The sequence below is a fragment of the Bubalus bubalis genome, chromosome 3 (assembly GCF_019923935.1).
Source record: "Bubalus bubalis isolate 160015118507 breed Murrah chromosome 3, NDDB_SH_1, whole genome shotgun sequence".
In the NCBI taxonomy this organism is placed as follows: Eukaryota; Metazoa; Chordata; class Mammalia; order Artiodactyla; family Bovidae; genus Bubalus; species Bubalus bubalis.
The window spans coordinates 67,955,990-67,978,431 of record NC_059159.1 but is presented as its reverse complement, the minus strand read 5'-3'; the positions used below and the strand labels follow the sequence as shown (position 1 = coordinate 67,978,431).

The window sequence follows — 22,442 nt, the reverse complement described above, 5'->3', positions numbered from 1 at the left end:
CATATTAGGTGGACCTACGCTGGATACAGGCTATACTGGATCCACTTGGAATCCTTGGCTCACAGTTGTGTGTGTCTTTCAAAGGCAATTGGGACTTCCCTGGTGGTCCAGTGGTTAGAACTTGACCTTCCAATGTAGGAGGTGCAGGTTTGATCCCTGGTCAGGGGGCTATGACCCCACAAGCCTCACGGCCAAAAAACCAGAGCATAAACAACAGAAGCAATGTTGTAATAAATTCAGTAAAGACTTTAAAAATGGTCCACATAAAAAAAAATCTTAAAAAAAGAACCTAAAGGCAGTACATTTCTTCCCAAAGGGGATTATGCTAGTTAAAAAAATTATAATTATGTAATTCGATGATGTATCATTTGAATTGATGAAATATTGTTATGGAAAGAGTTGTTGCTCATATCAGAACTAATTTGAGGAGCTTAAAAGATGGAATTGTTTAAAAATTGCTGTCAAATCAGTGTGGGTGAAGTAATACTAAAGAGTCAGGTAAAAATCATAAAAAAATCAGAAGGGTTCTATGACTGCATGAAGATAGCTTCCAAGTGTCTTCAGGTTCTCATTTCAGTTTTTTTAAAAGTCTTTATTGACTTTGTTACAGTATTGCTTCTGTTTTATGTTTTGTTTTTTGGTCACAAGGCATGTGGGATCTTAGCTCTGCAACCAGGGATCAGACCAGTATACCCTGCGTTGGAAGGTGACATCTTAACCATGGACCCCCAGGGAAGTCCCTCTCATTTCAGTTTAGAGGAGCCCAAGCTGGGACTCCTGGTGGATGCAAAGTGGATGTGGTCCAGGCATCTCTAGTTTACCCCGACTCGAGGACCCAAATGCAGAAGGAACAGCTTTGGCTTCTCTTGCATTCGAAGACTGTGAATAAATGTACCCTTGTATGTTTTACTTTGGAGGAGGTTTTTTTTTGGACTGTGCTGGGTCTTTGATGCTGCATGGGCTTTTCTCTAGTTGTGATGAGCAGAGGCTTCTCATTGAGGTGGCTTCTCTTGTGGAGCATAGGCTTTAGGGGGCACGAGCTCAGTAGCTGGGGTTTTCAAGAGCACAGGCTCAGTAGTTCTGGCGCATGGGCTTAATTGCTCCACGGCATGTGGGATCTTCTTGGATCAGGCATCAAACCCACATCCCCTGCACTGGCAGGTGGTTTCCTAACCACTGAGCCATCAGGGACACCCTAGAGGAGATTCTTAACCTAAGTTTTTTGTGCTTTTCTGCTTTATCTGATGTTTATGTTTAACAGGTGAAATACCCATCTCAGTTGTACTTGACCTGAAGGCTCGTACTGGGCTTTCTTGCGTGCTTCTGCAGGGTCTAGCTTGCAGGGCACATGGATTCACGATGAAGGTTTCTGATTAATATTTTAGAGGGAATAACCCAAACTTTCAGGAACAAAGTCTGGTTAGTTAAAATCTCTGCAGTAAACAAGGACAGTGATAGATGGATGTGTTTCCATCTTTTCTGGGAAGGAAAGGAAAGCACGCCTTCAACTGGTTTGCAGTATAGCTGGAGACAGGTGAGGCAGATGACTGAGGGAAACTTTCATGGTTTATGATTTGGTATGCTAATTTGATTTGTGAGGTTCTTAGGAGCAATTGTGAACTTTTCCCAGGCAATGGGAACCCACTCCAGTACTCTTGCCTGGAAAATCCCATGGACGGAGGAGCCTGGTAGGCTGCAGTCCATGGGGTCGCTGAGGGTCGGACACGACTGAGTGACTTCATTTACACTTTTCACTTTCATGCATTGGAGAAGGAAATGGCAATCCACTCCAGTGTTCTTGCCTGGAGAATCCCAGGGATGGGGGAGCCTGGTGGGCTGCCGTCTATGAGGTTGCACAGAGTTGGACACAACTGTAGCAGGAGGGGAAAATAAAGTGACTCAGGGAATTAAATGAGTAAAAACTGTAGATAAGTTGAAAGAGGAGAAAAGAACAGGGAGGGAGGCTGGTGAAGAGGTTCCTGTGTATATTCTTAAGTTATTCCTGTGAATATGGAAATAACATATATTCCAAACAATACTGAGAAATTGGAATCAATTAATTCTCCAGGTGGCAACTGGAGAGCCTTTTTTTTCACATTTATCTTTGAATCTCTGGAGCTTAGCCCAGAGTTGGCACGTTGTAATCAATAAATAAATGCCCACTGAATGAATTAGTGACTGATAAAGGCTGAAAGAGTGTGAGAGATAAGTGATAATTTCCTTACATATCTGAACCTCAAGCTTTTGCACGGGAAGGACAAGAGCACATAACAGAGGTGGTCACTTGCTGTTGTTGTTGTTGAGTCACTAAATCGTGTATGGCTCTGGAGTGGGTTACCATGCCCTCCTCCAAGGGATCTTCCTGACCCAGGGATTAAACCTGCATCTCTTACATCTCCTGAATTGGCAGGTAGGTTCTTTACCACTAATGCCACCTGGGAAGCCCTTTTGTTTCCAGATGCAACTCCAAACTGAGTACCTGGAATACTGCCCTGATGTAAATTAGATGCTCAGTAAAAGCTAGTTGAGTGTCTGACTTAATGGTGCTTTTTCCTCCCTGGCAGCTGGTAACCTAGCAACATTTGAAAGGCAGCTGGATAATTCTGGGTCATGTGAGAATTCAGATTCATATTAAAAGAGATGGAAGCCTGAGCACAGGGCAGACGGATCATTTCTCTAGCGAGCTCTTTTCCTTGGCTGTGTCCTGAAATACCACAGCAACGTTTTTGTGGTATGCTGTGCTGGTCTCTGTGTGATGGCATGAAATCTCCTCACCTCGCCAGATGTTAGAAAAAGGAAAGCTGTTCAGAGAGACAGAGAACTGAGGTGCCCCCATAGCCAGCATCGTCTGACCCAAAACTCAGCCTTTTAATATAAAGCAGAGGGTCCCCCACCCCCGGGTTTTCTCAGTGGCTCAGACAGTAAAGAATCTGCCTGCAGTGCAGGAGACCTGGGTTCAATGCCTGGGTCAGGAAGATCCTCTGGAGAAAGGAGTGACAACCCCCACTCCAGTATTCTTGCCTGTAGAATTCCATGGACAGAGGAGCTGCCGTGGACAGAGGCCGGCTACACAGTCCATGTGGTCACAAAGAGTCAGACAAGACTGAGAGACTAACACAAACTTTTCTGGACATATTTTCATTCAGCCACAGAATCTTGTCATAAACGTTATTGAAATGATTCTTTGGTTGACGCGCAAACAGCAAGCAAAGATGCCTGATGACAAATGCAGACCAAAATCTTTTGAATGAGAGTTTCTAAGTTTCAGACTTGAAACAATTTCTTTTGATGGTGTGGAATAGACTGGTGAATTCTCAGTTGTCTGTACATGCTCCAAGCCTGGAGGGCTGACCAGTGAGCATCTGACAGTGCTTTCCTTGGTAAAATTAATCACAATTTATGGACTATTTCTCCAAATACAGATATTTGATTTTTTCTTTGACTTTTTAAAATGTCATTGAGCAGAGCTATTTGTAGACAATTCTTTTGATTTATCTCATATGGAGAATATTCCTCATCTTCCAAGCAAATTCCACCAAAACCTGCTTGAGTGTGTCCCCCTTATGTTCCAAGTACTAATAGAGAGGGACAGGAACCCCAAGGTCAGCTCTGTCCTTGGAATTCTCTAGGAAAGGGTACTGGAGTAGGTTGCCATTTCCTTCTCCAGGGTACTTTCCAACCCAGGGATTGAATCTGGGTCTCCTGCATTGCGGGCAGATACTTTACCAACTGAGCTACTAGGGAAGTACTAACTTTTTCTCCAAATACAGATATTTGATTTTTCTTTGACTTTTTAAAATGCCATTGAGCAGAGCTATTTGTAGACAGTTCTTTTGATTTATCTCATATGGAGAATATTCATCATCTTCCATGCCAATTCCACCAAAACCTGCTTGAATGTGTTTCCCTCATGTTCCAAGTACTGATAGAGAGGGACAGCAAGCCCAAGGTCAGCCCACAGTGGCGGGAAGGACAAAGGGCTGTGTCTGAAACGGGACCCCATAAGACATAGCTGTTGACAAAGAATCTGGCATTCCCATCAAACAAACTGGGGCAACATAGTCCTGAACCTCTAGCTCTGTTTCCATGGTTTCTAGACAAAGACAGAAGGGCTGCATTCCAATCATAACCTTCAGAATGACAGATAATGGGAGGAAGAGGAAGTGGGGTAATAAAACCCCAGGTCACCCTGAAAAGAAGCAATAGATAGAAGTGATAGCCACGTGAGAGGTTCAAGTTTGTGTTTGTCTTACAAATACCCCTGTGATGTAGAATGCAGATTCCGTTCTGCAAACTCGCAGACTTCCCGCAGTGCTTTTATCTACACCCGGTTCTTTATTCAAAGTCAGGTATCTCTTTAATACAGGTTTCCTTTTTCCATTTTTTTTCTTTTTAAATAATTTTTAAAAAAGCATAGGGACTTCCCTGGTGGTCCAGTGGCTAGGCCTGCATGCTCCCCGTGCAGGGTGCCTGGGTTCAATCCTCAGTCTGGGAATTTATTAACAGATCCCACATGCCACAACTGAAGGCCTGGCATAGCCAAATAAATAAATAATAATTCAATAAATTAAAAAAATTGAGGTATAGTTGATTTACATTGTTTCAAGTGATTCATAGGTTATGATAAGATATTGAATGTAGTTCCCTGTGTAGGTCCTTGTTGTTTATTTTATATACAGTAGTGTGTGTCTGTTAATCCTAAATTCCAAATTTATCCCTTCCCTGCTTACCCCTTTGGTAACTAGTTTGCTTTCTATGTCTGTGAGTCTATTTCTGTTTCATAAATAAGTTCATTTGTAGCTTTTTTTTTTTTTTTTAGATTCCACATATAAGTGATACTATACAGTACTCGTCTTTTTTTGTCTGACATTTCATTTAGTATGGTAATCTCTAGGTCCATCCATGTTGCTGCAAATGACATCTTTTTTGTTCTTTTTCTTATGGCTGAGTAACATTCTATTGTATACCTGCACCACAGCTCTATCCATTCCTCTGTCAGTGGACACTTAGGTTGTCTTCATGTCCTCGCTAATTTAAATGGTGCTGCTGTGAATACAGGGGTGCATGTGTCTTCTTGAATTATAGTTTTGTCCAGATACATGCCTAGGAGTGGGAATGCTGGATCATACAGCAACTCTTATTTTTTTGTTTTTTTAAGGAACCCGTCCATATTGTTTTCCCCAGTGGCTGCAACAATGTATGATCCACCAGCAGTATTAAGAAGGTTCCCTTTGCTCTACACCGTTTCCACGATTTATTATTTGTACAATACATATTTTTCTTGATAGTATTTTAAACCTAAAGAACTCATGAATTAAGAGAATATAAAAACCAAAAAAACTCTTGAACTGTGAAAAGTAAAAAGCATTCTTTGACCTCTGATGATATTGCAAATGTAGCAATGCTGTATTTTCTTTTACTGCTGGAGTCAAACGCAATTTTCTGTTTTTCCAGTGGAAGGAATTATTGTAATTCCTTCCAGCTTTGGACCACATCTGATATCAGCAGTATTTTGCCAGAGTCAGCACAGAGTTCGTGGCTATGCTCTTGGGCTATAATGAAGACATGCTCCTCTGTTCAGAGAGAGGAACCATTAGTTAGAGACTAACAGGGTAACTGTGAAGTTGGGAATGGTGTTGGCAGATATGACTTGGGTGAATGGACAATTTTATGTTTCTGTATTCTCTGCAATTGAGTCAACCTGAGCATTTTAATCCCTAAGCAACACCAGGTAGTTTATTTAATCTTTACAACTTAAAAAAATTAATGTAAAAATCTTTAAAACTTTCAAGTCTCAGTTTCTTCATCTATAAAATAGAATAATACCAACTTCTTAGAGCTGTGGTTTTAAAATATATAATGCATGTAAAGCACTTGGCCTAGCATTTGTATATCACATATCATTGAATAAATGGTGTAAATGTACCTATACAGAAGTTTGAGAAAACAGTGCCTAAGATGTGAAATTAGATGTGTTTCAATAATGGTGAGAAGAAGCACTAATTTAGTAAATAGTGTTCCCAGGTTTATTGCCAGCAGTCAGATTGAAAATTCTAGATGTCCTGAAGCCTGCAGTAATGTCTCCTGAGTTTCTCTTTGGGGATATTTATTTTATAACACTTTGGAGACAACATAACATTTCTGTTAACACACTGAATATGGTTATTAAAGTTGAATAAAAACCAGTTTTATCAATTTCTTTTATCCATAAATTCAAAAAGTTTAGCTAGACTATTAGGTTTGACTTGTACTGTATTCAGGATACATTTTATTTTAGCAAGAATTGGTTTGACTTTATAGAGGTAATTAAGAGAGCTGATTTATTTACTGAGATTTCGGTATGGTAAATTTTGTGAGAATCACTATCTTCTGTATGAATAATGACAAGAATAAAGGAAAAAAGAAAACCTTTTGCATAGTTTATTTTGCTTTGATTATCTGATTTTCATATGTTGTAGTAAATGTTGTCATTTACAAAACCTGAAATTTTATATGCTATTATATATTTATGTATCATATATGTGTGTATCAGAATATATGCATGCATATATATGTAATAAAGGCTTCCTGGATGGCTCAGTGGGTAAAGAATCTGCCTGCCAATGTGGGAGAGCAGGTTTGATTGGAGAAGGGCATGGCAACCCACACTAGTATTCTTGCTTGGATGATCCCATGAACAGAGGAGCCTGGTGGGCTATAGTCCATGAAGTCGCAAAGAGTGAGACCCAACTGAGCGACTGAGAATATATATAATAAAGTATGTAATTTTAGAAGTACTTATGGTCCAAGCAAATGGAAACGAAACCTGAGTAGTTTAAGATAAAAATAAAAAACTCACTTGTTTTGGAATTCTATAAAGATTCAGTTATACATATATACGTCATTTAACCATTAAATTGCTCAGTCGTGCCTGACTCTTTGCGACCCCATGGACTGTGGCCCACCAGGCTCCTCTGTCCGTGCAATTTTTCTGGCAAGAATACTGGAGTGGGTTGCCATTTCCTTCTCCAGCATATGTGTTTGTTCTAGAACAAACATAAAGGGCAGAAGCTCCAGTAATTCCATTGTTTTCACCTCCTAGCCACTGTCTGTCTGTTCTGGGGGCCTGAGAAGGAACGCACGGCCAGCGGAGCAGCAGGGGTGCTCACGCAGCGCGTTTCCTGCCTGCAAGTGGGATTCTGGACTTTCTCCTCTGCTTTACTTTGATGGCATGACTGCATCTCTAGGAAGCTTCAGGAGGAAGTAGCCTCTCTCAGCCAAAAGCTGAGGTGGGAAAATGACATGTCTGTTTTCGATGTCAATTTATAGCATAGGTCACAAAACGAAATGTCGCCATTCCATTGCAATTGTCAAAAAGAGGCTGACCTAGTGTGGCAAGGGTGCTGATGGCTTACCTTGAAAGAAATTTCATATTGCTCTCCTCCCCAGATCTCCAGACCTGGATCATAGCCACCCAACTCCCAAAACCATTTGCGATCCACGGCAAAGAGACCTCCAGCCATAACGGGAGACCTGTGAAAGGAATAAAACCATCTTTAAAGGGTTCTGAGCATCGGGGACCCGGGCATTTTGCTTGGGGATAAAAACAGCAAACTTTAAGTTTCAGTGGTCACTGCACAGTTTTTCAGTGAGTGCACATGAGTTCTCACGGGGTCTCCAATCGCTCCTGGAACCCCCATGGGCTTTTAACTTCATAGTTCAGGCTCTCAAGCCACTCACGCCCGGTGGAGCCACACTTTAGCTACGTGTGTTTGTCATCAGAGAGAAGTATAAGATGACTAGTGACTGATATGTTGGGAAAATCAGTGGTTTTATGGCTTTTCCTCAAAGTGAAAGAGACCTTATACTATCAGATACATAAAAACATAGATAACACAGTTGTAGACCATAACTTTAATTAATTTCTCATATGTATTCACCATGCACCTACCATTTCCAGGTTATGTCCATTTAACAGACCACAAGATGGTCAGTTAGAACAAAATAACCAACCAGAACTAGTTAGTAGCATGCCGAAGCTGGAGTTTAAACTAGGTCTTTTCACTTTAATGATGTTCTTTTTAAAGTCTACCTTTCTAGGAAATATTCTTTGGATCAAATAATAATTTCAAGTTTTCTGCTCTTGCTAGGATGCATTGCAGTCACATTACTATGTAATGAGGTAATTTATAATCGTTGGATTCCGCCCTAAAATTTTTTTTTTTTTTTTTGCAATTCAGGAGCAGCTTTTCAGTTTTTCTGTTATTATTATTATTATTATTTTTTAATGTTTTTGCCACTGTTTTGCAGTGGGAGCATGAAGTCTTAACCACTGGACTGCCAGAGGAGTCTGCTTATGTGTGTGTGTATTTCATATTTATGTATTTGGCTGCACCGAATCTTAGTTGTGGCACATGGGATTTTTTAGGTGTGGCGTGTGGGGTCTTTAGCTGTGACATGCACACACTTAGCTGTGGTATGTGGGATCTAGTTCCTTGACCAGGGATCAAACTTGGACCCCTGCATTGGGAGCTGGGAGTCTTAGCCACTGGACCACCTGGAAAGTCCCAGCTCTTGGGTTTTTGAATGTTCACTGTGTGCTGGGCTCTTCTGTGAGATTCTTGTCCAGTTCTTTTGATTAATCCTTACTGCAGCCCTAGGAATACCATCCCTGTGTTCTACTGGGAGAAACAGGACGAGGGAGGGAGGGCCCAACATCCTCTCTGGGCCAGGATGGTGGTGGCGCTGTGGCTGAACCAGGTACTCTGATTCCAAAGCCTTTGAGTTCTTTACTGCAATGCTGTTTCTGTTTCAATGTTTAAAGAGAGTTGATGTTGTTTAGTTGCTAAGTTGTGTCCCAGTCTTTGCGAACCCATGGACTGTAGCCCACCAGGTTCCTCTGTCGTGGGATTTCCCAGGCAAGAATACTGCAGTGGGTTGCCATTTCCTTCTCCAGGGGATCTCCCCGACTCAGGGATTGGACCCATATCTCTGAGTCTCCTGCACTGCAGGAGGATTCTTTACCCCAAGTAAAAAGAGACAGCGACATAAATGTGTACATAAAACAACTAAAGAACACTTTATGCAGACCAAGCAAATCTGTAAAAACACACACAGTCAATAAAATTTTTGTGACACTTCTGAAGATTTTTTGGAAACAAAGGATATTTATATATATAAGTACAAGACACTAAATACTGGAGGCATGTTTAAAAATGTCTAAGTAAATAAGACACACCAATTTACAGACTCACTGAAGTCGTGCCGTTGGTAACTTTCTATGATGCTCTAGAGGGACATAAATGTGAATTTATTTAAGTGTGTTGTATATTTCAGAGACTTTGTATGTTGCAATGGTACTTGGCCTAATCACTTTAGTTTAAGATTCTAAAAAATATGTGTATACTCTCTGTAGATGGAAAGATTACAAGACAGGAAGAGGGATTTATTTCTCCCCTAGGAAAGTGAGCAGGATTGAAATAATAACACAAAGGATCTCATGCATTTCAAAAATTCTGTTTGAAATGGAAGTCTTGGAACCAGATGTGCCTTACTTTCGCTCTCTCTCCAGCAGTATATTCTCTTCCCATTTTTCATGCCCTGAATTTCAGAGGGAATCACAGCTGTAGCTGGGACAGACAGGCATGGGACCACATCCTGGGGGCAGTTCCTCAGTGATCGTATTTGATACATCTGTGTCATCTTTGGTTCCATGGGGCTTGGGCTCAAGCGATTAGAAATTCTCAGTCCTTAATAATAAATTATAAAACATATTGAGAGATAACCCAGCATAATATATAGTTTGCTTCACTGTTAAAAAAGAGCAATGTGTGCATGCTCAGTTGCTTCAGTCATGTCCGACTCCTTGCGACCTTGTGGACTGCGCCTGCCAGGCTCCTCTGTCCATGGGATTCTCCAATAAAGAATACTGGAGTGGGTTGCCATGCCCTCCTCCAGGGGATCTTCCCCACTCAGGGACTGAACATGCATCTCCTACATCTCCTGCATTGCAGGTGGATTCTTTACTGCTGATCCACTGGGGAAGCCCCAAAAGAGCAATAGTCATAATGGAATTGCACGCACCTAATTTGTAAATTCTGGATCTAATGGAGCAGGGACTAATTTAGGTGTGTGGGAAGATGATATGTCCAAGTGTTGGGGAGATTAGTATATTCAGAATGCAGCTGGGTATATATGGTCTTAGACCAGAGATGTGGTCAAAACTGTAAGTAAACTTGGTTGACATCAGTTTAAACACAGCAAGAAAAATCATTAGAATGTATGAAAATATCCAGTAATATTGAAGGAACATGGCATCGAGCTGTGTTTATTTTGGCCAAAATACACCTGCATTTCAAAAAATTACAAAAAGAAATTGTCAGTTCTATTCAGTCTGGACCACAAATGGAAAGATCTTAAGTCCTACCAATGTATTCTCATTTGACTGTGTAAAACATGAGACCAGAGTGCAACAGAATTTACACTGTGCAGACTAAATCTCCCAACTAGAGTTACTACTATTATAGATATGGAACTAGTCTAGCTATTGGGAAGAGAACATCCTAGATTGATATTTTTTATTGTAAATGATTTATTGGAAACACAACATCTTGTGTTTCTTGATGAGTTTATAAAAAACTAAACTTGGGATGTATCTTTGGTTAGTTTGAGGCATAATAAAATAAATTCATATGGACCCCCTTACCTTCACTGATGTTGTTTCCAAGCCCTAGAAAAATTAGCATCTCCTATCTTGATTAGTGTGAATGATTGGTATGAAACAAGCCTTTTGTTTGTGTATTTATTCATATTTGTCCATTAATCTTTTGAACAGTGTAACTAAGGTATAGTTGTCATGCAATGAATTGCAAATATTTTAAGTGGAAAATTTGATAGGTTTTGACTTATGGATACCCCTCGGTACCATCATTACACTTAGGAAAAAGTAACACATCCATCATGTCTCCAGAGTTTCCTCATTGTATCCCTCCCTCCCTCCTGACCCTCTTCTCATCCCTTTCCTCTAGGACGTAACTGATTTCTGCCTCTGTAGATGAGTTTTAATTGTCTAGAATTTTATATAAATGAAATCATACAGTATGTACTCTCCTTTGGGAGTGTCTGACTCCTTTCATTCATGTCATTATTCTGAGACTCACTCTTGTTGTAATGTCTATTAATAGTTTCTTCCTTTTTGATTGCTGAGTAGTATTCCATTTGCATGGATATACTATAGTTTGATTACCTATTTGCCCACTGATGAACGTTTGGGTTTTTTTCAGTTTGGGGCTATTACAAATAAAGCTGCTATGAGTTTTGTGTGCTAATCTTTGTGTGGATATATGCTTTCATTTCTCTTGAGAAAAAGCCTGGGAGTGGAATGACTAAATCGTGTGGTAGGTGTGGGTTTAACCTTTTAAGAAACTGTGAAACTCTTTCCCAGAGTGCTTGTAACTTTATATTCCCACCAGCTGTATTTGAGTTCCAACTGCTACATATCCTCATATACTTGATATGGGCAGTTTGAAGTTTAGTCATTATAACAGGGGCATGCTGCTGCTGCTAAGTCGCTTCAGTCGTGTCCGACTCTGTGCGACCCCATGGACTGCAGCCTACCAGGTTTCTCCGTCCGTGGGATTCTCCAGGCAAGAATACTGGAGTGGGTTGCTATCTCCTTCTCCATAACAGGGGCATGGTGGTATCTTATTGTGGTTTTGTTTTGCATTTCCACAATGATTAATGGTGCTGAGCAAATTATGTTATTCCTTTATTTTGCCTAGTCAGTCTGGCTAGAAGCTTATTGATCTGCTTAAAGAATTAACTTTTGGTTTCATTGATTTTTCTTTATTGTTTTCAGTTTTATATTTCATTGATTTCTCCATGGTCTTCATTAGTTTAATTATTCTACTGACTTTGTACTTTATTTTCTCTTCTTTTTCTAGTTACTTAGGGTGGAAGCTGATATTATTGATCTGAGATTTTTTTTCTAATAAAGCTATTTAGTACTATAAGTCTCCCTTAAGTACTGCTTTAGAAGAATTCTGCAAAAAAAAAAAAAGATATGCAGTGTTCCCATTTTCATCATGTTCAAATACTCCATACTTTCTCTGTTGTTTTCTTTCTGTGACCTATGGGTTATATAAATGTATGTAATTTATTTTCCAACTATTTGGGATTTTTTTTTGGAAGTCTTTCTGTTATTGATTTACATGTAATTCCATTGTGGTTAGGGAACACACTTTGAAAGACTTGAATCCTTTTAAATTTATTGGGGTTTTTTACTGGCTCAGAATGTGATCTATATGAATGCATTCTGTCGCCATTGAATGGAGTGGTTTATAAATATTTATTAGGTAAGCCTGGTTGATAGTGTTGTTCAAGTCTTCCATATTCTTATTGATTTTTCTGCTTCCTTGTTGTATCAATTACTGAGAGGGATATTGAAATCTATGCCTATAATTCTGGATTTGTTTATCTCTTCCTCTGTTCTATCAAGTTTTTGCTTCATGCATTTTGTAGCTCTGTTAATAAGTGCGTATATGTGTAGGAATTTCATGTGCTCTTGATGAATTGACCTCATTCTCATTACAAAATGGCTCATCACCTCTGGTAATATTCTTTACTCAGGCATTGATCTTGCTTGGGTATTAGTATAGCCATTTCAGCTTTCTTTAGATTTATACTCTCGGAACACTAATATTTATACCTGTTAGGCTTTTTTACTTTACTGTTTAAACTATTTGTGTCTATATTTAAAGTGGTTTTCTTGTTGGCAGCTTATACTTGTATCTTGCTGTTAAAAGTCCCTGCTTTTACATTGGGATGCTGAGATCACTTGCTTTTAATATGATTATTCATGTGATTAGGTTTAAAACTATTATCTTCTTTGCTTTCTGTATGTCCCATCTGTTGTTTCCTTTTCCTTCTTTCCCTGTCTTTATGGTTAATTGAATATTTCTCATGATTGCATTTGGTGCTTCTCTGCCTGCGTAATAAATTTTTATTTGAGATACAGAAGTTTTTGGGTGCTGGATATTTTGAACATTTTTGAGCTTTGTTCCAGGATGCAATTGGAGGTAGTTTGACCCTTTTGCGAGCCTTAAGCAAGGCATAATCTACAAATTATTCACACCCTTAAGGTAAGACCCTGTGTGTGCTTCAATGTCCTGTGATTATTGGGTTGTTCAGTCTGATGGGAACAGACTCTCTTCTCCGCCTTGGATGCCTTCTGGCTACTGTTACTTCTAATTCTTTCTAGTTGTTCTTTTGCATTTGTGGGCAGTTTCTTCTCATGCACAGGCTCTTGTCAGTCCTCTGCGGAGGACTCAGGGGGTACCCTCGGGAGCTTCCTCCCATGTGACTCTCTTCTGCCCTTGAAATGTTGGCTGCCCTCTTCTCCCCAGACTCTTGGCTCCACATTGACTTAGGCTGGCCTCACCGGGCTCCCCTCCTTACACCACAACCTGGAGACTCTCTCAAGTAAGTAAGCTGGGGATGAGTCCAGGTCTCACCTAATTGTTTCCCGTCTTTCAGGAATCAGTGTCCTTCATTCCCAGACATCTGGTATCTTGAAAACCACTGTTTCATGTGTGTTTGTTTCTTGTTTTTTCAGATGACAGGGTAAATCTGGGCCGTATTACTCCAACTTGTTCAGAAATGAAAGTCTGAAAATCTACCCTTTAATTTTGTTTTAGAATATTTTAAAATATGTATTTTTAGTAGATGTATGTTTGCGTGTTTACAAAGAATTTTGCTCCTACTTCTGTCCCCATCATAAGTTTTCCTTATGTATCTTTTCGGAGATATTTCATAGTCATATAAGCAAATATAAATCTATTTTATTTTTCTTCCTATTCTATGAAAATGGTTGTATTGCTACATCCAGTGGTCTTTACCTAATTCTTTTTAAAACTCCCTAACATATTTTTTATATCTATTTTTATTTATTTATTTGGCTGTTCTCTTAGTTGTGGCATGCCAGACCTTTAGTTGTGGCATGTGGGATCTATTTCCTTGACCAGGGATTGAACCCAGGTCCCCTGCATTGAGAGCTTGGAGTCTTAGCCACTGGACCACCAGGGAAGTCCCTCCCTAACATATTTTAATGGTCATGTCATATTGAAAAGAGCTTTCTTGTTTTATTTTCCTAATATTTGCTCATTATTCCATTATGCACAAAGTTGTGTATCTATGTATATAGTGAACATTTAGATTATTTTCACTATTTTCCTATTTCAGAACTTCCACAATAAATAATGTACATATATCATTTCCATGTGTGTGAGTAACTCTTTAGGAGAAATGCCTAGAATTTTATATCCTGGTTTGTTATAAAGAGTAAAACTGTAGAAACGGATTGACTTTTCCACTTCTGGAAGCTAAAGTTTCATTGTGAATTGTGTCCTAACCTGACACTTTAGTTCAAGTTTCTCACCAGTCCAAATGCAATGATTTAGGGTCTGATAAAGTTAGAGAAGAGTCAGATAAAAGCGGCAATTCTACCGAGAAATTACAGATCTATCATAAAATATTAGTATCTGTCAGTCTACTGGTCGATTTCGCCAAGGAAACGTCATTCTTGTGATAATACTTGGAGAGGAATTGTTGAAAAGTTTCCCAGGGTAATTCATTTTTCAAAAAGGAAAGAAAGAGGAATAAAGGATGGATTTGAGGCTGGAAAAGGCCCCGTGCTGGGAAGGAGAACAGTAATAGGAGGAGGAGGGAGGCCCTTGCTGCTGGCACCAGAGCATCCAGGGGGTTGGGGGTGATGCTTGAGAGGTGACCCGTGCAGGGCCATGCAGCGTGGGCGCTCAGAATTCCCGCTGGTCCATGAAATGGGCAATGCCAGTGCAGCACAGATTATCCCTAAATTAGTCTATATTTGTTCTTCCACCTGGATGGCCACCACCCTCTCACTTCAAGCACAGAGTGAGCCAGGGCACCAGCCCCAGTGTTTCTTGTGGTTTGGCAGGAAGAATCTGCTCAAAGGCTCATAGAAGCTTGTCCTTCTAATTCTTGCCCTTCCCCGCTTGAGATCACAGATGATGCCCGGGGAGGAAGGGAGAGGGGAGAAGGTAGACCCCCGCAGAACTGTCATCCCGGGGTGAGGGAGCCCCAACCCTGTGCTGTGAAAGTGCCACTGGGGTATACAGGGAAGATACCTACTCCCCACCTATCCCTCCCCCCCCCCCCAAAAAAAAAAACCCACAGCTCTTGGCTTTAACAAACTATCCTGTGTGGAATTCCCAGAACTGCTGGATTCAAAACCAGGTGGCTTGCCACCAAGGTTCTTGGTGGCCACCCCAGTGGATTGGTAGCCATGGTCACAAGGACAAGTCTGTTGGTTTGGCCTCATTGGATTCTGGAATGTTTGTCTTCCTGGAGAAGAAGGGACTGCCATTGTAAGAGAGACTGAACTTCCTGCTGCTTTTGTGCAGGGAACAGAGCTGGATTCTGGGTGGGTTGAAATCCATACCTCATCACACAGATGGGAGTTAACTCTAGCGCAAAGTTTTTCAGTGACATCAAGAGAAGGATAGCTTTGTTCCCCATAGATTAAAAAAGATTTCATTGTTGCATTGTTTTCTCATCAGAGAAAATGGAGAAGGGCTGTTGATATTTTTAACTTATTCTTCTACTTTCTTGGTGGCTTAGACTTCCCTGTTGGCTCAGACAGTAAAGCGTCTGCCTACAATGCAGGAGACCTGGGTTCGGTCCCTGGGTTGGGAAGATCCACTGGAGAAGGAAATGGCAACCCACTCCAGTATTCTTGCCTGGAAAATCCCATGGACAGAGGAGCCTGGTAGGCTACAGTCCATGGGGTTGCAAAAGAGTTGGACACGACTGAGCGACTTCACTTTCTTCTACTTTCTATTTTCCATTTTAAATATATACTAATCACTTCATGCGAAATAGATGGGGAAACAGTGGAAACAGTGTCAGACTTTATTTTCCTGGGCTCCAAAATCACTGCAGATGGTGACTGCAGCCATGAAATTAAAAGACGCTTACTCCTTGGAAGGAAAGTTATGACCAACCTAGATAACATATTCAAAAGCAGAGACATTAATTTGCCAACAAAGGTCCATCTAGTCAAGGCTATGGTTTTTCCTGTGGTCATGTATGGATGTGAGAGTTGGACTGTGAAGAAAGCTGAGTGCCAAAGAATTGATGCTTTTGAACTGTGGTGCTGGAGAAGACTCTTGAGAGTCCCTTGGATGGCAAGGAGATCCAACCAGTCCATCCTGAAGGAGATCAGCTCTGGGATTTCTTTGGAAGGAATGATACTAAAGCTGAAACTCCAATACTTTGGCCACCTCATGTGAAGAGTTGACTCATGGGAAAAGACTCTGATGCTGGGAGGGATTGGGGGCAGGAGGAGAAGGGGACGACAGAGGATGAGATGGCTGGATGGCATCACTGACTCGATGGACATGAGTCTGAGTGAACTCTGGGAGTTGGTGATGGACAGGGAGGCCTGGCGTGCTGCGATTCATGGTGTCGCAAAGAGTCGGATACGACTGAGCGACTGATCTGATCTGAATTGCCCAAAACCCTTCCCACTGGCCTCGTGTCCTGCGATTTCTAATTTATTTATCTTCATTCTCCTTGATTTCTTCCAAAATACCGTTGCTGATTTTGTTTCCCTGGGAGTGTTAGCACACTGTAGACATGTTTTACTGGGACTGTGTGTCCGTGTAACTTTTAACATATTAATTTACTTTATGAGTATTGCACAGGTAATGTCATAAAGCAGGCTTTGGTTTTGCCATTAGAAAGCAGCTGTTATCCTTGGGTTGACTTTTAAAATGAATATAACCATGAAGTAACATATTCCTAGAGAAGATTCTTTATTCTTCAGGCCATAGAAATGTGACTTTGCTGAATACCTAATGGAAATCAGTTTTCCATTTTATATGATTGCTATTGAACCAGGTAACAAATATGCTTTCCTTTTTAACTTCAGTAGACTAGTCTACTTTTCCACATCAGTTTTTATTTCCAAACTGACTTTAAGTTCATGGGGCAATAATGTAAAAATGTCCTAGAAACATTCTTATTTGGTACCAGTGAAAAATTCCTTATGTTTTCATTTGCAAATGCATTTTTCAAAGTGTGTTTTTGGTTGTTTTTGCTAAACTAGAAGCTGTATCCTTTTTTTTAAATCTTGGTCTTACCCTGCTTCACGTGGGATCATTGTTCCTGGTCCAAGGATCAAACCTATGCCCCCTGCAGTGGAAACAGGGAGTCTTAACCATTGGACCACCAGGGAAGCTCTGGGATGTGGTTCCTAATTCTAGTAACCTAACCCCATGATTCCCACAGAATTCTAAGAAGTTGCTAGTCTTCCTAATATTCTTTATTTAATACATGGACTCTTTCCAATCACATGAGAACAAAAATGGCATTTTAATAAAAAAATCTCTAGAGTATTTTTGTCTACCTACTCTCACTTTCAGAAAGTGTTATTTCACATTTTAATACATCTTGTTCATTCTTTAGAAGTCAGAAGACTAAAAAAAAATCCTACCTAAAGATAAATACACATAAAAATTTATTTTTAAAATGGACAGTTAAAACCTAGGTCCAAGAACCCAAAGGAAACCTTCAATTTGGTCTCTTAGAGATCTGGTTCTCAATTTCCTTTCACTTTAGTGGTGTCAGTGAGAATTCTGAATGTGTGGGTTGGAATGTGAATTTGATCGGAAATGAATGGCATGATTTCCCTCAGGAATCCATCAAGCCAAGTCAATCAACATCGAGACAAACCACATAATTTTCGATTAGGTAATGAGAAATTTTTAGTTGGCACATGCCTCAGAACAGTTACAGCCAAAATATAATTATTTTCAACTAGGATTCAAATTGAGTAAAATGATACTGCAGATTCAAACATAGTATCTTTTCTAACATGTTTTTTCTTTTAAGTATTAGATCATTGGTTACATTAGAATTTTGGAAAGAGTGGCTAAAAAGCTCCTGATATATTGACTTGTCTCATTTACCTCTTTTTTGCCATTTTATTTTAAATTTTCATTTTATTGGAGTATAATTGTTTTACAGTGTTGTGTTAGTTTCTGCTGTACAATGAAATGAATCAGCCATATGTATACATACAGCCCCTCTCTCTTGTGTCTCCCTTCCAGCCATCCCCACTACCCCTCTAGGTAATCACAGAGCACCCCATGAACTTACTGAGTACCTGCCATGAATCAGACACAATAGAGAGCACGTTTTCTCACTGCAGCCTTCATATAACAATACAACTCTACAGCATGGGAGCGATGGACCACAATTCAGCGAGTCAGCAGGAGATTCCAATACCTCACTTTACAGATTAGGAGACTGAGACCCAGAGCTATCAAGTGATATATCTAAGGTCAAACAGGTCATGGGGAAAAAAATAACCTGTATTTGTGTGATAAGGTGCAAGTAATTTTACTTTTCAGTGTTATTATAAATTCCCTAGCTCATTCTTTGATTTTTCTAACCTTTCAGCAATTAGAATAAGTGCTAGTGGTAAAGAACCCATCTGCTAATATAGGCGATGTGGGTTCGATCCCTGAGTGGGGAAGATCCCCTAGAGAAGGAAATGGGAACCCACTCCAGTATTTTCACCTGGAGAATTCCATGGACAGAGGAGCCTGATGGGCTCCAGTCCTTTGGGTTGCACAGAGGCGATGTGACTGAAGTGACTTAGCATGCATGCATGCAGGCATGTTTCAATGCTACTTTTCCTATTTGGCCCACCCTCTCCTGCCCTCCCTGTGTTCACAAGTCTGTTCTCTATGTCTGGGTCTCCACTGCTGCTCTGCAAACAGGTTCATCAGTACCATCTTTCTAGATTCCATATATAGGCATTCAGTTCAGTTCAGTTCAGCTGCTCAGTCGTGTCCAACTCTTTGCGACCCCATGAATCGCAGCATGCCAGGCCTCCCTGTCCATCACCATCTCCTGGAGTTCACTCAAACTCACGTCCATTGAGTCGATGATGCCATCCAACAATCTCATCCTCTGTCGTCCCCTTCTCCTCCTGCCCCCAATCCCTCCCAGTATCAGAGTCTTTTCCAATGAGTCAACTCTTTGAATGAGGTGGCCAAAGTACTGGAGTTTCAGCTTTAGTATCATTCCTTCCAAAGAACACCCAGGGCTGATCTCCTTTAGAATGAACTGGTTAGATCTCCTTGCAGTCCAAGGGACTCTCAAGAGTCTGCTCCAGTGCATTAGTGTATGGTATTTGTCTTTCTCTTTTCAGTATTCTTGCCTGGAGAACCCCTTGGACAGAGGATCCTGGTGGGCTACAGTCCACGGGGTCGCAAAGAGTCAGACATGACTAAGTGATTAACACTTTCATACTTTCTGATGTAGTTCACTCTGTATAATAGACTCTAGGTTCATCCACCTCACTAAAACTGAGTCAAATGTGTTCCTTTTTATGTCTGAGTAGTATTCCATTGTATCAAAGTACCACAAGTTCTTTATCCATTCATCTGTTGTTGCACATCTAGGTTGCTTCCATGTCCTAGGTATTGTAAATAGTGCTGCTGTGAACATTGGGGTACATGTGTACCTGAGGAATATGGAAAGGATATATGCCCAGTAGTGGGATTATTGGGTCATCAGTTCAGTTCAGTTCAGTTCAGTCACTCAGTCGTGTCCGACTCTTTGCGACCCCATGAATCACAGCACGCCAGGCCTCCCTGTCCATCACCATCTCCTGGAGTTCACTCAAACTCACGTCCATTGAGTCGGTGATGCCATCCAGCCATCTCATCCTCTGTCGTCCCCTTCTCCTCCTGCCCCCAATCCCTCCCAGCATCAGAGTCTTTTCCAATGAGTCAACTCTTCTCATGAGGTGGCCAAAGTACTGGAGTTTCAGCTTTAGTATCATTCCTTCCAAAGAAATCCCAGGGCTGATCTTCAGAATGGACTGGTTGGATCTCCTTGACTCTCAAGAGTCTTCTCCAATACCACAGTTCAAAAGCATCAATTCTTCTGCGCTCAGCCTTCTTCACAGTCCAACCCTCACATCCATACATGACCACAGGAAAAACCATAGCCTTGACTAGATGGACCTTTGTTGGCAAATTAATGTCTCTGCTTTTGAATATGCTATTTAGGTTGGTCATAACTTTCCTTCCAAGGAGTAAGCGTCTTTTAATTTCATGGCTGCAATCACCATCTGCAGTGATTTTGGAGCCCAGAAAAATAAAGTCTGACACTGCTTCCACTGTTTCCCCATCTATTTCCCATGAAGTGATTGGACCGGATGCCATGATCTTCGTTTTCTGAATGTTGAGCTTCAAGCCAACTTTTTCACTCTCCACTTTCACTTTCATCAAGAGGCTTTTTAGTTCCTCTTCACTTTTTGCAAAAGGGTGGTGTCATCTGCATATCTGAGGTTATTGATATTTCTCCCGGCAATCTTGATTCCAGCTTGTGTTTCTTCCAGTCCAGCGTTTCTCATGATGTACTCTGCATATAAGTTAAATAAGCAGGGTGACAATATACAGCCTTGATGTACTCCTTTTCCTATTTGGAACCAGTCTGTTGTTCCATGTCCAGTTCTAACTGTTGCTTCCTGACCTGCATACAGATTTCTCAAGAGGCAGGTCAGGTGGTCTGGTATTCCCATCTCTTGAAGAATTTTCCACAGTTTATTGTGATCTACACAGTCAAAGGCTTTGGCATAGTCAATAAAGCAGAAATAGATGTTTTTCTGTAACTCTCTTGCTTTTTTGATGATCCAGAGGATGTTGGCAATTTGATCTCTGGTTCCTCTGCCTTATCTAAAACCAGCTTGAACATCTGGAAGTTCATGGTTCACGTAGTGCTGAAGCCTGGCTTCGATAATTTTGAGCATTACTTTACTATCATGTGAGAACCCCATGAACAGCATTGGGTCAGATAGTAGTTTAATTCCTTGTTTTTTAAGGAATCTCCATACTGTTTTCCATAGTGGCTATATCAATTTGCAGAGAGTCCCTTGGACTGTAAGGAGATCCAACCAGTCCATTCTGAAGGAGATCAGCCCTGGGATTTCTTTGGAAGGAATGATGCTAGAGCTGAAACTCCAGTATTTTGGCCACCTCATGTGAAGAGTTGACTCATTGGAAAAGACTCTGATGCTGGGAGGGATTGGGGGCAGGAGGAGAAGGGGACGACAGAGGATGAGATTGTTGGATGGCACCACTGACACAATGGACAAGGGTTTTGGTGGCCTATGGGAGTTGGTGATGGACAGGGAGGCCTGGCATACTGCGGTTCATGGGTTCACAATGAGTTGGACACGACTGAGTGACTGAACTGAACTGAACTGAACAGTGCAAGAGGGTTCCCTTTTCTCCACATCCTCTCCAGCATTTATTTTGACATGAATTCCCCACAGATCCCTGGCAATGTTGCTGAGGGCTCCTCACCTCAGTCCCTGGTCTCCCATTTGCTTTGGTCTGTCAGGCTCCATTCTCCTGTGCATGCTGCCGTGGCCCTTGGAGTGATCTTTCCTCATTGCCAGCCCAGGCTCTGATCCCTCCCATCAAAACCAACACCACAAGGAACCCAGTTAATGATGTGAAATGGCAAAGCAAATCATTTATTTCAGTAGTCACAGAGACTGTTCAGAACTAACAAGCCCATGTGCAGCCTGGGGAGCCATTCTTCCTAGATACAAATAGGACTTCTCATTCCAGAGATAAATGCTAGTTGTTAAAATTCAGGCATGGATGAAACTGCAGGAAAGCTTGTTTTATGCTTCATTTATTTAATAAACATTTGATAGTTTCTGCTTACGAAAACATTACCCCTTCATCTTAGTAAGGAATGCAAAATAATGCTTTTTCCCTTCAGCTTTGACTGCAATGCAAAGGCAATTTTGGTCTCATTTCCTAGTATTTTATATTAAGTGAGAATGGGCTGTAAGTGGCATGGATTTTTAATACCTCTTATCAAAACTTTGGGCTTCCCTTGTGGCTCAGTGGTAAAGAACTTGCCTGCCAACGCAGGAGATGTGGAGGATTCGGAAGATCCCCTGGAGGAGGCAACCCACTCCAGTATTCTTGCCTGGAGAATCCCATGGACAGAGGAGCCAGGCGGGCTGCAGTCCATGGGGTAGCAAAAGAGTTGGACATGACTTAGCGAATAAGCAAAACAACAAATCAAAACTTTAATAAATTTACACCATATATCCACCACATACTTGATGCTCTTAATTCCTTAAAAACAGAGCAGAGCACAAGAAAACAGGGACTGAGATAAAGAGGTATTAAGCAAAAAGGCTGTAGCTATAACTTATACAAATATCTTCATAAAAGCATCACCTTCTTTTCCCCTCTGGGTCTGCCCATCCACAGAGAAGTTTCATCTAAGTTTCATCGCGTGGCAGGGGGAAGAACACCCTCTCTGCCCTGCATCTGGTTCCACCTCTGGTTCTCATTCGAGAGCAGTTTCCACACATGTGCACAAGT

At 41.0% G+C, this 22,442-nt stretch overlaps 1 protein-coding gene across 1 annotated transcript in view; it reads right to left on the bottom strand.

Annotated features, from left to right (window-relative positions):
- The window catches only part of GALNTL6 (polypeptide N-acetylgalactosaminyltransferase like 6), a 1,476,265-nt gene that overhangs the window by 129,291 nt on the left and 1,324,532 nt on the right, over positions 1–22,442 (bottom strand). The window contains exon 7 of the mRNA XM_025281307.2: positions 7,395–7,512. Coding sequence (XP_025137092.2) covers positions 7,395–7,512 — 118 coding nt within the window. The remainder of the gene's footprint in view (positions 1–7,394; positions 7,513–22,442) is intronic.